The sequence below is a fragment of the Puma concolor genome, chromosome C2, assembly GCF_028749965.1.
Source record: "Puma concolor isolate L17-30 chromosome C2, mPumCon1.1.hap2, whole genome shotgun sequence".
In the NCBI taxonomy this organism is placed as follows: domain Eukaryota; kingdom Metazoa; phylum Chordata; class Mammalia; order Carnivora; family Felidae; genus Puma; species Puma concolor.
Genome location: NC_141675.1, coordinates 5573769 through 5589558, shown reverse-complemented (window position 1 = coordinate 5589558; position 15790 = coordinate 5573769). Strand labels below are relative to the sequence as shown.

Sequence of the window (15790 nt, the reverse complement as noted above, 5' to 3'; positions counted from 1 at the left end):
AGTACATGTTATCAGGCTGAGGGGCCCCATCTGCCCCCTGCACCTGCTGGAACTTGTCTATAGTTTGTGTCTACAGTTACAACTGCAACGTAGCTTGAGAAGTCTCTAGCGTAGTGTCCTAAAAATTCAGGATAAAATTATGACGTAACAGGAGATTTTGCTGAGCGATGGGCCACAGCACCCCAGTAGTCACAAAGAAAACCAACACCCCAACAGAACAGGTCGTGCAAAGAAACCTTCTCTAAACTTAAAAGCCAACAATCATTTCTCTGCTTAATGAGCCTGGGACCTTCACCAGCCTCCCCAAGCCTGTTTTCTCATCTGTATAATGGGGATAAGAATACTTACCCCCAAAATGATGTCACTACTCAGGAGGATCATAAGTGTTAATTACCTAACACAATTCCTGGCAGCCGGTAGGTAACTCTGAAACTGTTAGTTTCCGTGAGAGGAATAAAACCCAGGATACCCATCATACAGATTTGCAATTTTAGGAGAGGAGATTCCTAACATTTGGACGTCCAGAAGGAAATGTTAGACGATGCGGTCTGAGCAGTCAAGGATTCCACACGATGCACGGAAACATGTTTGGAATACAGAATATATTTGTGCCCGTGGTAACATTCTTGGCACAAAACGGAAATCTTGATGGGGTTCCCTGAGCCCCAAGAGCCACTGCCACAGAGCTGGTCTCTTCTTCTGGCCCTGGCGTTTCCCTCTGGCCACCCTCCCTCTCTCTCTCCTCCTCAGGGTCCCTCTCCGCCTTGACTGGCTATAACACAGAACTACATCTGTTTTTAAATTTGCTGTATTTACTTAAATGAGATAATGTTTATGAAAGCTCTTTAGAAACCATAAAATCCTATGTAAATGTAGAGTTCTTTATTTAATAAAAATGTATGGGGCTTGTTCTTGAATTTTTAAATGGATCAACTTAGCCTTTTAGGGATCTCTCCAAAACAAAACAAAAACACAACCAAACAAGACAAAACCTCAAACCCTTTTCATTTGTAAATGGACCTTGATTGATTTTTATCCCCTGTAGAGCCACAGCATTCAACATTAGACAGGGGGGGATAAAAACTTCACATCTGAATGGGTGATCTATTTCCTTCTCTAGAAATAAGCACCGTCCTGAGAGATACAAATCAGCTGGGAATAAAAGGCCAGTCACACCCAGATAAGAAAGAAGGAAAGTGGCACAGAAATCTTGGGCATCAATGGGACAATTTTAAAGCACAGTAAAATTTGATAAATTCAGACCCCAACAATTCCCAACATGAGAAGGTTTAAACAGGGCATGAATTAAATTTGAGAGCATCTACAAAAACAAAAAGAAAAAAAAGGGTGGGGGGAGGGAGGGGAGAGGAGATGTCACCAAGCAAATAAATCGTGCCAACAGGATGTTTAAAGATATTTAAGAAATTATAATCTTTTCATAGAGCCTTCAAATCATTTTTGTAATATCCGACTTTCTACAGCCTTCATTATCTAGTCATTAAAGCAGGATCGGCTAGAAACCTTCTCAGAAGGTTTAAGGATACTGTAACAGCACTTAATTAGAAAAATCATACTTACTGAGGGTTCACCCTGAGCTCCGAACTATGTTAGGCACCTGATATATCTCAAATACCTCTTCAGGAGGGATTAATCTCCCCATTTTTACAGATGAGGGTCCCGAGGCTCAAAGTCACCCAAAGTAGGAGCTGTGGGTGCAACCACAGGGACAAGTGATTCTGAAACCGGGTCTAATATCCAATGTTGCTCTGCCTGCTCCTGTTCATCAGTGTTTTACCTGGACCACTCTTTGGTAATTTAGCAGAGCTCCTCCCTGGTTTTTCCATATTCGTGAGGCTTTTTCTGTCGCGGTAAAAAGAGGACTTGTTCAGACCCCACTGCTGCCGAGCTCTGGCTTCTTGCCTCGGTGGGCTCAAGGGCAAACGATGAAAGACATCTCTGTGCCTCAGAGTCTCCATGCACTGACTTAACTTCTGGGAGCCCCCAAGTAGGACTTGGTTGACAGTCCCAGGCTTCACAGAGCTTTCTCTTCAGTTTACAACTAGCTTCCCCCCTCACCGTCCCACTGAACCTCTCGTTTTCCCACACGTTCTGATAAAACCAAACAACATATGGTAGCAATGATGCTGTTCTTGTATCAAACATAAACTAAACGGCTGACTTAACGGCATGCTCCACTGGTTTACTTTGTGTCCTAAGTTCATTTTTGTTTCCCGTTCCCTTTACATTTCCTGGTTCCAAACAGGATATTCTGATAGCATTTCCCACCCACCCAGAAACAGGAAGCACCTGAAAAGTCATGAGAAAAATGTCTTTGTGCCAAAGACCGATTTTTTAAGAATTCAAAAGTTTTGAGACAGTTTGGACAGGGGCCCACATACTTCGAGGCTTTCCTCTATTAAACCAAACTTGCAACATTCTGAAGAGAGCACAGGTGACCCTCAGCGAGACCCATAATAAGGCCGCAACGAGAGAACAATGTGTGGTCTTTCTTAGCACTTCTGAAATTTCTCATGAGCCCCTGACAATAACCTTCCGAAGTAATGCCAGGGAGGCATCACGGCATGTATTCCCACGGAGGGCCCAGCCACAGGCGTAAGGCCACAGAGGCAGAAGAGCAGGCCCCAGCCCAGCTTCCTACGCCCTTCAGTGGTCCTCCAGCTATCCCACAAAATGCACACCCAGAAGCAGCCGGGCCCCCTCCTCCCCTCCCAGCACCCACCACCACGACCGACACTGGGATTCCCACCGTTCCTTTCTTCCGTGAGCCCCAGTCGGGTGCAGACTCTAAGGGGGTATCCATTCCTCCAGGAGTTGCAAATTGAAATAAGGCCTTAAGTGGTCTTAAGGCCACTTAGACCCGGGATGCGGCTTGGGCCCTTGGGGAGAGGTGCCCTGTAGTATTTACGCTGGCATGAGATTCTCTCCCCCGCGTGGCTCTCCCACTTGTGAAACATCATGTTTCCACTGTTTTCCCCTGTGGATGGGGAACTTGACAGCTGGCACTGGGTCACTTGGGTTTGATTTATCAGGCACTTAAGATTGTGTGGATTTTATTCCTAGCAGACAAATCAGGAACCCCACAGTGATTGACAAACACTTGCCTAGCGTGCATATAGTACATTAGCACGGAATACAGACTACAAGCACATATATGCTTAGTGCGCACGCTCACGTGGACACGCACACAGGGCACTGTTCTAAGATCTTACAAGTTTTAACTCACTTCGTCCTCTTCACAGACCCCTGAGGTAGCTTAGGCACAGCTCAGCACATTAACAATGTGGCAGAGCTAGGACTCGAACCCTGGCAGTCTGGGTCCGGAGTCTGTGCTCTTAGCCACCAGGCTACTTGGCCTCTCCATTGCATGGCACATGAATAACGGGAGGGAACGAAAAACTTGGCCCGGAGCAAGCCACACCGCATCTCTAGACCTCAATAAAGATAGGCTGGTCGAGATGATATCCAAAAGGTCCTGTCAAATTGTGAAATATTTTAGTTGTACCGTACTTAGCTGTAACGTGATCCCCCACTTGGACCAGAGAGCCTGAGTCACCGAGTTTTTCCACATTAAGAGAAAATTTGGTTGCTTTAAGACCAAAAGTAGTCCACAGAACTGGGAGGTGGACATCCCCAAAGTCAACAGAGCCCAGGCCAGGGTTCTCTGTGGCTGGCATCCCCCATCCTGCCAAGCCAGTCTTCTAGAGAAATCTGAGCACTTACCACTCTTGCCTCCACAGGACCAAGCACCACAGAAACATTCTCTTCAGTGTCCCATTGTTCTAGGGGCTGCTCTTATACCCCAACACTCCTGGGGGAGTGTTGAGTTAGGACACGGAAGTGTGTGTGCTCATGGGAAAGGAGGATTAGGCAGAGGGACGGGGTGAAGAGGGACCACCATTTTGCTTATTTTTTGGCTGGCTCCATTTGGCCACCATTAAGCCAAGGAACAGTGGAAGAGTAATCCTGGAAGCCTGAGCTGATCCCATATCCACTGTCGTGTGAGGAATCTGGGATCACAAGATGAGCCCCGTGTCAGCTTAAACTGCGTAATAACCACAAAATCTGTGACAGATAACAGGCATTCGTTTCTCACTCCCACTCCTACAGATCAGCTGGGGTTTGGCCATCTAGTTGGGCTCTGGCTGTAGGTTCAGTTCAAGTCTGTTCCACACGTAGCTTGTCTGGGACCAGTGAGCCACAGGGGCCACGTCCTATGGTGAGGATCCCAAGCACCCAGGGGGGTGGGGTGGGGTGGGGGACACACACAACACCTCTGAAGGCCCAGAGCTCACACACACTTGTGAATGAGGGACACTTGTGGAACAGTCACCTGGCCTCGCTGTGGCCCTCCTTGGCTCACATCTTCCTGCCAAGCATCACACCAGAGCCACCAGCAACGGGGAAGGCAGGCAGGGCCTGCTCTTGAGAGCACCGACACCCAAAACGTTCACGTCTGGTAGTTCAGTCGCCCTCTCTTGTTCTGTGAGGGTTGTTGACTGGCTCTTATTAAAGTCTCATTTAAGTTGGAAATTTCAAAACACACACAGAAATCACCACTAACCAAGAGGGCACAAAATGACTTGCTGAGGTCAGACAGACGAGAAATCCAAATCCCAGCTCTAACATTTACTGTAGGAGTGACCTCCAGCAACTTATTTAAATGGAGTCTCAGCTTCCTCATCTGTCACAGGAGAAGACCAACCTCCAAGCCCACCTTTGGGGGCCCCACCCATTTCCCCTCGGCCCTCACCATTTCCGTGACGCGGCCTGGCCTCCGGCACCTACATCTCTCCGCCAGGGGCCTTGCCCTGCCCCCACACACGGCAGGACAGAATGGTGGAAAGACTCCAGCCCCCACACTCTTCAGGTGGGTAATTCCAAGGTGTGCTCCATGCTGGCCCCCGAGCTCCCGAGACTTGCCCACGACGGTAGCCTGTTAGGCAGCATCCCTTATTGGGCTGCGATTCCTACCCTTTCTCGTTTCCCACGCCCCCACTGGCGTCTTCTAGAACAACCTCCAGAAAACTACCCCTCTTCAAACCCAAGCAAAGAATAGCTACGTTCTAAGGGATTGTAACGATTAAGTGAGAGAATGTGTGAAGTCCCCAAACCAACACCGGCCTAGTGCTGATCTCACATCTGAGGACAACAGACGTGCCGGAAGTGTGAGCCATGGTGGCTGGTGGTGCACATAACACTGGGCTCCAGCGACCGCGTCAGAGGTCTGTCCTTTTGCGTTCTGATTCTTATAGGGGTACACAGAAGAATCGCTGGGGACGGCAACGTGTCCATATTTCACAACACGTCTCCTGGGAAAACCAACATGCTGGTCATGTTGCGTAACTAGTTTGGATTCCATCGTCACTGCCTTCAGTACCTCTATCGATTTCCTCACCTCTCCCTGGGCCAACGAGCTACCCAAAAAGTTGTTCCAGGGGCTTTGCCTTTTCTTCCTGGGGGGACAAAGTGAGGAATAGGCTGGGGCAGTCAGGACACCGCCTTGACCCCTTATTTGTGTCTTCATACTATCTATCCCTCCCTCTTGACGGACTACATCACACCTATTTTTCAGATGAAGTTTTTCTTCTGACCGGGACAATGCAGAGACAAAGGGGGCCAGAGTTCAATTTCCCCACATGGCCCGGTGACAGCTGACCAAATGCTGACACGGGAAAAGAACAAGGCTCACCCTCACGGAAGGATGGGGTTGGCGTCTCCTGCAGGGACCCTGCCAGTTCTTCTGCGGGGACATTGCACGGAACACCTGCTCGGGACACTTGAGTCCCCTTCAGGGCCCTGGAGGGTCCTCCATGAGGCAGAAAAATGAATGTGCCCAGGCAGCATTTCTCAGAATCATTTTTGGTGGCCACAGATTTGAAACCTGGGAAACCCCAGGGAGACCCAGAGGAAACGTGAACAGAGGCTGGTGGAGACTTGGGTCCAAACAAATAAATTAGGGGGAATATAACCAGCACAGCACTTAAAGAGAAAGCGAGTTCTATCTCACTCGGAACTAAGCAAAGAAAACCTGATATACAAGCTATAAAACTGATGAAAAGGAGAGTGTTTCCTGAACTCTTCAAGCTCAAGTTCAACTGAGCTAAATAACGATCAGCTCAAAAAGAATTTTTTTAAGAAATAATAATAACAACAGTGATGATGATGATCAGCTCATGGTCCAGTGCCCAGGTGTTTGGAGGTTTTAAGCAGGGAGCCTGAGAAATACATTTCCTTCTAAGACCCCAGGTGCCCCTTGGCAAGGTCTGAAAACTACCATGAGGTGCACAGACCGCATGGGAAGGAAGGTCAGCCGTGGGATGTCACGGAATGACTGAATCCTGAGTCTCCTCTTCCCCCTGCCTCAGGACGTTTGTCCGTGGAGCTGTCTCCGGAGCATTAGGATCCTTTGGGAGCTGGGACTGTGGAGACTCTCTGGGCCAACCTCTGAATTTTCAGGTGAGGACACTGAGGTCCAGAGAGAGAAAGTACGTTTCCCAAGGCTGCACAGCATGTGGCAGTGCCTCTGCCTGATGGCTTGGCTGAGGCTCAGTGAATCTCGGTCTGAGACTTCACATAGCTCTGTAAGCACCGTGGACTCTGGGGCAGAGATGGGCCGGGCTGGGCAGGGCCTGGAACCATGGCCCCCTTGTCACCCCATTCCCTGGGTGGGGCTGTGGGTGCCAAGAGGCCAATCAGGGACCCAGGGCTGCCTCTGGTCAGAATTTGGGAAGCTGAGGGGAACGGAGATGATGGGCGTGGCTTTGGGTACCTTGTGGGTGGAGATCTGGCATGGGGATGGGGGTGAGAATCAGCAGCTCTCACCTTCATAGCAGGGGATCAGCGTCCTGCCTTTGGCCTGGAGGTTGGACGGGATGATGTAACAGAAGCCATGGGGCAGGATGTGGTCTGTTTCATAGTAGATGTTCTTCCAGCGGTGGGCACAGGCCTAAAGGACAGAGAGGGGGGTCAGAGCAGGAAAGTCAGCCCCAGCAGGTCCCAAAGCAGAACCCAGGCAACACCTGGTGGTTGTGTGGGAGGAGAGGGGCAGAGGGGCCAGAAAGCCACCCTCCCTCCTGTCCCGCCAGAGCTTGGCATCAGCTGTTTGGGGCATCGGCAACCTACATGAACAAACCCCAGGAGGCTACTAGGAAGAGACAGGAAACAAATACGTAAACCAATGAGGACTGTACCTAGTGCTGAGCACCGGGAAGGAAAGACCGGAGTTATGGGACAGAGACTCTGGAGGTGGGAAGGATGGAGGTCAGGGAGACAGGAGAGCAAACCAGCCACGCTGAGGGTGCAGGACAGTGTTCCAGGAGAGGGGTCACTGGGTGCAGAGGAAGCCCCCGCAAAAGGCTTGAAGGTTCGAGGGAAAGGAAGGTGGGCGGGTCTGGACTGTGGTGGGAGGGAAGAGGTCAGAGAGGGGATGGGGCCAGCCCACGGGGGTCTTGCAGACCGTGGGGACTATTACCTTCGTGGACGTGCAAGGGAAGCCGACAGTCTCACACAGGTGAGTGGCATGACCTGGTTTACAGTTTAGAGAGAGAACGTAGCCACGGTGTGGAGCCCGCAGGCGGGCAAGAGTGGAAGTGAACGTCCAACGGACGCTGGGCTGGGGGGAGCAGCAGGAACGCGGGAGGGGCGCGTCCTTCCCCACCCACCACAGAAGTCCCCCACTCGGACACACCTGCCCGCTCCAGTTACATGTGTGCGCACGACCTCGCACACCCCAGCACCCACAAGTTTGGTTAGGGGCCGACCCGCTTCCCGCGAGGGCGGGCACTCTGCCCAGCCTGTTTCTCATGGACACACACTCACTTCTGCCCCCGGTCCACTCTGGCCTACAAATGTATTTTCCTAAAATATTGCATTCTAAAATAATCAGAGCTTTTGCTTGTTTGTTTAAAGTTTATTTATTTTGAGTGTGAGAGAGACTAGGGGAGGAACAGAGAGAGAGAGAGAGAGAATATCCCAAGCAGGCTCTGAACTGCCAGTGTGGAGCCCAAGGTGGGGTTCAATCTCACGAACCATGAGATTACGACATGAGCCAAGATCGAGAGTCGGACGCTCAACTGACTGAGCCGTCAAATATTTTGGCATCCCAGAATAATCAGACCTTTTAACTTCTTGGTCTCTTTCCTTCGAATGCACAACAGGTCACAACGTTCGGCATCTACAGGGCCCACATTTGATTTCTTCTGCAATGCTAGAGGGAGGCCAGAGACGTCTTGGGAATTCCTATTTGCCACACGGGAAGCCCAAGTGTCAGCGTGGCTCCCTTAAGTCTCAGAGCCAGCAAGTGCTGCCTACCGCGGAGGAACCCACGGCTTCAGCGTCCTCCTTGTCTCACTAGAAAACCTTGTCCATTTTCCATTTGAAAGTTCCCATTCCGGCAATCCCTATCAAGATAACACCAGCATTCTTCACAGAGCTAGAACACACAATCCTACAATTTGTATGGAACCACAAAAGACCCCGAATAGCCAAAGTGATCTTGAAAAAGAAAACCAAAGCTGGAGGCATCACAATCCCCGACTTCAAGCTGTATTACAAAGCTGCAATCATCAAGGCAGTATGGTACTGGCACAAAAACAGACATCTGGGTCAATGGAACAGAATAGAGAACCGGAAATGGACCCACAAACGTATGGCCAACTAATCTTTGAGAAAGCAGGAAAGAATAACCAATGTTACAAAGACAGTCTCTTCAGCAAGTGGTGCTGGGAAAACTGGACGATGACATGCAGAAGAATGAACCTGGACCACTTTCTTACATCATACACAAAAATAAACTCAAAATGGATGAAAGACCTAAAAGTAAGATAAGAAGCCATCAAAATCCTAGAGGAGAAAGCAGGCAAAAACCTCTTTGACCTCAGCCCCAGCAACTTCTTATTTAACATGTCTCCGGAAGCAAGGGAAACAAAAGCAAAAATGAACTATTGGGACCTCATCAACATAAAAATCTTCTGCACAATGAAGGAAACAATCAGCAAAACTAAAAGACAACCTACAGAATAGGAGAAGATATTTGCAAATGACAGATCAGATAAAGGATTAAGATCCAAAATCTATAAAGAACCTATCAAACTCAACACCCAAAAAAACAAATAATCCAGTGAAGAAATGGGCAAAAGACATGAATAGACACTTCTCCAAAGAAGACATCAAGATGGCAAACAGACACATGAAAAAATGCTCAACATCACTCATCATCAGGGGAATACAAATCAAAACCAAATGAGATACCACCTCACACCTGTCAGAATGGCTCACATTAACAACTCGGGCAACAACAGATGTTGGCGAGGATGTGGAGAAAGAGGATGTCTTTTGCACTGCTGGTGGGAATGCAAACTGGTGCAGCCACTCTGGAAAACAGTATGGAGGTTCCTCAAAAAATTAAAAATAGAATGACCTACGACCCAGCAATTGCAGTACTAGGCATTTATCCAAGGGATACAGGTGTGCGGTTTTTCAAAGGGGTACGTGCACCCCAGTGTTTATAGCAGCATTATTGACAATAGCCAAAGTATGGAAAGAGCCCAAATGTCCATCGACAGATGAATGGATAAAGAACATGTGGTATAGGTATACAATGGAGTATTACTTGCCAATAAGAAAGAAAGAAGTCTCGCCATTTGCAACTACGTGGATGGAACTAGAGGGTATTATTCTAAGTGAATTTAGTCAGTCAGAGAAAGACAAATATCACATGACTTCACTCATATGAGGAATTTAAGAGACAAACAGATGAACATAAGGGAAGGGAAGCAAAAATAATATAAAAACAGGAAGGGGCACAACACATAAGAGACTCTTAAATATGGAGAACAAACTGAGGGTTGCTGGAGGGGTGGCGGGAGGGGGGATGGGCTAAATGGGTAAGGGGTGTTAAGGAATCTACTCCTGAAATCATTGTTGCACTATATGCTAATGTGGATGTAAATTAAAAAATAAATAAATGTTTTAAAAACGTTCCCATTCCTGCCTGAGGAGCAGTCAAACCCACCCCCTAAGGGAGATCTAGTAACTGTTGTTACTGGCCTACCCAGAGGTCCCAACACCCCTGAGATAACCATTCTGGGGTCGAATGAAATACCCAGGTCACCAAGGGAGAGAGGGGCCTCTTTGGGGCTTGGTCATCCCTCAGATCATCTTCTGATGAAAATCACTGCCTGCCAGCCTCTCTGCTCTTCATTCCTTCAAATCCACCGCCCGCAGGACCCTTGAAGACAAGGCCACTCACCGCCCAAGGGCAAAACTACCGGAAATGTGAATCTGCCCACACATTGGTGCTTGCCCTGTGAGATTAAACTACACAGGAAAACCTCTTGTTGTTCCTTATACTGCAAACCACCTTCATTCCTCCCCACTTGATACGGTTTTGTGCCGACAGCATAGTTTCTCAAGGACCTGTGCAAATCTATCGCAAAGCACATAATCACTCCACTTCACCAAACAGTTGATTTCTTAAATTTTTAGCCCTGACTCAGTTCTGATGGCTCGCAAACTTGAATCACTTATCTAGTTGGCTGGTAAATTACTTCCAGTTTAGCTTATAGATTCAGCAAAGCCCTTGGCTTCCAGGGCTTACCATGTTTTATTGGACTTCTGGGCTGGAGGGACCGTACAAAGGGGCGGGTATTTATCATGGGGCATGCTGACTCTTCTAAGGAAGGACATTCTACATTTAATGTCTAGTTTACTGTCTCCTCATTTGTTTTTGTTTTGTTTTTTTTAAGTGCCATAAATTGTTTAAGGAGTGATCTTGGAGAATTCCTAGAAAATCCAAATATTGCATTTCACAGTAAACTAAACTAAAATTCAGGCATACTGTGAGGTCAGAGATCAAAGTGTCAAAGGCAGTATGCATGTAGGGAAACAAAGAAGACTGTTTCTGAATATAAATTACAGAAAGAAAAGACTGTTTAGCCTTGATTATCATTATATATACACACACATGTCAATCTGACCCCTACATTAAAAAAAATTCCTAGGGACTGTCTCCAAAGGATTACTAACCCCATCCATCTCTCCAAATGAGTTCTGCCATGAGGGAGGAAGGGGGCAGAGCAGGGAAGAACAGGAAAAGAAGCACATTCTCTAGAAACAACAAGACTAATCAAACTCAGATTCCAAATGATCTAAAAAGGGGAAGATGGTCTCACATTACCCCAAACCTTAGAATTTGACATCTTTCAAGTTATGAGGATTGTTTTTTACTACCCCCCCCCAAAAAAAAATAAAAAGGAGAAAATGAGCAATTTATTACAAAGGTCTTTTTTGTTGTATGGAAACAGCACGTCCTTCTGGGGGAGGGGGTGGGAGGATCCTGGGCCTCTCCCGATGGCTCAGCCACAAAGACACGTAGGTCCCCACCCCACCCTCTTACACAGATGGCCAGAGCTGTTACCACGCCTCAGGTCCACCCTGCACAGCCAGGGCCAGGCCCCAGGCCACTGAGAACACCCCACCCGGCAAGGAAGTCCCCCCCACCCCCCAGCCCTGCTCCAAGGGCTCCAAGGGAGGAGGGAGTAGCCTGGGAGGCCCAGGGAAGGGGCTTCTGGAATGCTGGGAAAGTCCTTCTGAGACTGCCGACCCAATGACAATTCATCGAAGTGAACACAAATCATCTGTGTACTTTCCTCCGTATGTGTTATAGCACATTAGACGTTCTCTGGCCATCACCACCAGGAAACACGGCAATGGAAGTAAACGCAACACCGTATGCCGCGGCTTTGAAAGAAGTGGACAGATGAGAAGTCGTGAGCAGACAGGGGCCTCCCTGATGTTTAGGAAGGACGAGGCATAGAGCCCAGAACGCCGCTGCCACGAGGAATAATCTGGATGCTTCAACAAATGTTGTCTGAGCCTTGGAGACTAATGACAAGCAGAAGACATCAGACTTGAACATCCTGAGGTGCCCTCCCAAATCCAAGAAAAGGGCCCGTGCCTATGCGGAGTTGCCTGGGTGGCCATGGCAACAAAGACTGCTTCTTCTCTATTTCTTAAATGGTCGTCTGCACACGGGGGAGCAGGCAGACAGCGTGGGAAGGGCCTTGCCCCTAATCCCGATGCTGTGTTTGCATCTGGTATCATCTGGATGGAAAACAGGAAGGCACCACGACACCTATGAGCCCAGACTGCAGACACTAAGCCAAAGTCAGCCCACCAGAGCTCGTTGCCGGGTTCAGGGCTCGGAAAACGTCATTTGTCGATGAGACACTTGACACCCTGTCGCGGCTTTCAAATTCTCCATCTGTTCTATGCTTGGAAGTCAGCACCTGGTGCCATTCAAAAAAAAAAAAAAAACTCACCCCACCTCCCCCTCTTCAAAGCCACCATGGAATCCAATATTACGTTCCATGGGGACACAGGTCCCACGCTCACACCCCAGGTACCTCCTGAGTGCTCAAAGTGTGTTCGAATAACACCCATCTTCCTGTGTTTAATTTTAAAACAAATGCCTGCCTAGCAGAAAGCCTTGACAGGTAGATTTGACACCTTAAAGAAAAAGCAAATGGATACGAGGCCTCCAAAATGTAAATATGGATGAAGTCACCTCTCCTTGTACCTTGTCACCTATCATTTCTAGGGCTGTTTCATAGCATTTTGCCTCATGCTTCCATCAACCACTCAGCCACCAAGAAGAGAAGGCAACTGATTTGCTTTCTAATTGTTTTAATAGTGACGCTCTGCCCTTCCACTATTCAAACATACTTTTGGATACCCCTCCTTAGAGAGACCATCTCTAGGCACTGATAACTGACAGTGAAAAGGGTGAAAAAAATGCGGTCTCTCCCCAGGCAGCTTCCATAAAAAAGGAGACATACATGCAAGATAAACTACACTTACAAAGGTCACAACACAATGCTGAGTTCCGAACGACACACAAGATGCTAGGCTTATTCCAGAAAGTGCAGTCACCAATGACAGGCCTCAAGGAGGAAGCAGAGTCTCAACTGGGAGGACGGAGGGGGCTGGGAACAGAGGAGACTCAGGACAAGCCTTTCCTAGCAAGACGTCACAGGTGCAAAAAGCCACCGGGACAACTCAACAACAACAAACAATCCAACTTAAACATGGGCAAAGGAGTCAAACAGACATTTCTCCAAAGAGGACATACAAATAGCCAGGAAGCACGTGAAAAGATGCTCGGTATCACCAATTCCTAGGGAAATTCAAATCAAACCCACCATGAGATACCATCTTGCACCCATCAGGATGGCCACTCTTAAAGAAAAGAAGAAAAAAAGAAAAACCCTGTCGGCAACGATGTGGAGAAACTGGAACCCTTCTCTTGTGCACTGTTGGTGAGAATGTAAAATGGTGCGGCCACTGTGGGAAAACAGGGTGGCGGTGCCTCCAAAAAAATTGAAAATAGAATTTCCATAGGGTTTGGTGATGCCACCTCTGGACAGCTATACAAAAACACTGAAAACAGGATCTTGAAGAGATCATCGCACACCTGTGGTCATAGCAACATTGTTCACAACAACCAGGCCACCCAAACATCCGTCAGTGGATAGAATAGTATTCGGCCCTAGAAAAAAGAAATACTGTCACACGCTACAACACAGATGAAACTTGAGGACATTGTGCCAAGCGAAATAAGCCGACGGCAAGATAAATACTGCATGATTCCACTCACGTTGTTATCGAAAGCGGTTCAACTCTTAGAAACAGAAGGATGGTGGTTGCCAGAGACTGGGGGGGGGGAGAGAGATGGGGGTAAGTGTTCAATGCAGAGTTTGTTTTACAAGGTGAAAAAGTTGAGAGGTCTGTAGCCCAACAATGTGCACACCGGTAACACTACTGTGCTGCTCGTTTAAAAACGGGTAAGATGGTAAATTTTAGGTTGTGTCTTTGACCACAGTGAAAAAAACAAAGCCACGAGGAAAACGGATGCTGTTGGGTGCCCTCTTTCCCCAGCACCCACAGGCTGGCTTATCGAATGAAGCCGGGCTCGTGTAAGATGTGAGGAAAACAGCTCTGCGTGCGATGAACGAGAACTGGGTTATCACGGCAGGCTACCCTGTCGTGGCACCATCACCCTGAGCCCCAGCTCCGCCTTCTCAGCTTCCTTTGCTAACTCATCCCCACGATCCTCACTGCCATTCATGTCCCCAGAGGTGGCCCCCTCCTCTGATTGGCAGTGACACAGAACTCTCTGGAAATAAGCTCTTGGCTGCACAGAGCTCATCTTTCTGTGGGAGGAAGAAACGTTTTCACAGGAGCAACCTCTGGCTCTAGGCTCCACGCGCCCTGCAGCATCGTGTGGGCTGCCTCCACCAGACTGCCACCGCCTCTGTGCTGAGTCTTGACCTCAGGCCACCCTGATTTATAGATGGATCAGCTTCTTCCCTCCTTTCTAGAGGATGGCGGACAACATTCCAGCCGTCCTGGGGCCGAGTTGTCCGGTCAGGGTCAGGCCACTACGTCTGGAGGCCTGGAGATGGTCCAGGGCAGCCCGCAAACTGGACACAGAGACAAACAGAGGGGCTGGGGGCCCTGCACAGACCGACAGTGGTTCCAGTAGGAAGGTCCCTCCACACTGGTGACAGCATCCAGCTGCTTCTTCCCTCCCCCAAGGGGCCGACCAGGGGCAGATGCTAACTTTGTGGTGAGAAGGCAGGCCGAATTCACACAAATAGCCTCTTCCATGGAGAAGTTTAACACAAAAGCGGGCTCCTCAGGCAGGGAAGGAAACATTTTGCCTAGATCCTGAAGGAAAACCTGTTTCTCCTGGGATAAAATATAAATATATAAAACCCTCAACTTTACAGCACGTGGCCCGGAGGAAGCCCTCAATGAAGGGCAGCTGGTAGTGTTTTCCCTCCTTGATCTTCTGCTTTTATGAGAAAACGCTTCACACAGCTTCCAAGAAAAGCCAATGAAAAGAAAAGGCCTATGAAGTCAGAATGCTGGTTCTCTCAGTGGAGAGGGGCGTAGGGGAACACTCTGGCCTTAGCTACGGGATGCAGGAGCATGTGTATGAAAAGGCCACCAAGCCGTCCGCATCAAGTTGCGTGCGTCGGTATGTAGGGTCATACCTCCGTAGGAGAGAGTAAAAGAAAAAGGAAAAGTGGACAAAACTTCGGAGGCAGTTAACGCCTGTCTCGTGGAGTCCAGTAAAAGTCTCTGTGGCGATGGAAGGGTTTCCTCTGTGCGCTGTCCAACAAAGTAGCCAGTAGCCACATGCTGTTACTTATCACTTGAAATGTGGCTAGTACAGAGGACTGAATTTTTGATTAGATTGGCTTAAAATGCACGGACTCCACATGGCTGGCAACTACCTCACTGGATGGCGTAGCTCTCGCAAAGCCTCCAGGACAAAGACTTTTCTTTGCACCTCCTCGACACACCTAACGGACCTGAGAAGGCCACATGCACTTTGGAAGCCAAATATAGTTGACCCTTGAATGACAGTGGGGGTTAGGGGCACTGACCCTCTCATGCAGTTGAAAATCTGCATATAACTTTTGACTCCCCAACAACTTCACGAATAGTTGACCTATTCATTGACCTAACAGTTGACCAAGAACATCAAAGGAGGTTAACACAGATTTTGTGTCTTATATGTACTACTCTCTTCTTACAATAAACTAAAGGAAAGAAAACATTAAGAAAATCACACGGAACAGAAAATACACTTAGAGTGCTATAAACCATCCACGAATAAGTGGACCCATGCAGTCCCAACCCGTGTTGTTCAAAGGTCAACTGTAGAGGGCCAAAAATAACATGGGTTTCCTAATGTGTAATA

At 48.4% G+C, this 15790-nt stretch overlaps 1 protein-coding gene across 2 annotated transcripts in view; it reads right to left on the bottom strand.

The window, feature by feature from the left end:
• The window catches only part of ITGA9 (integrin subunit alpha 9), a 344865-nt gene that overhangs the window by 308792 nt on the left and 20283 nt on the right, over positions 1 to 15790 (bottom strand). For both annotated transcript variants that reach the window (XM_086720437.1, XM_086720438.1), the window contains exon 4: positions 6844 to 6967. In XM_086720437.1, the coding sequence (XP_086576563.1) occupies positions 6844 to 6967 (124 nt within the window). The remainder of the gene's footprint in view (positions 1 to 6843; positions 6968 to 15790) is intronic.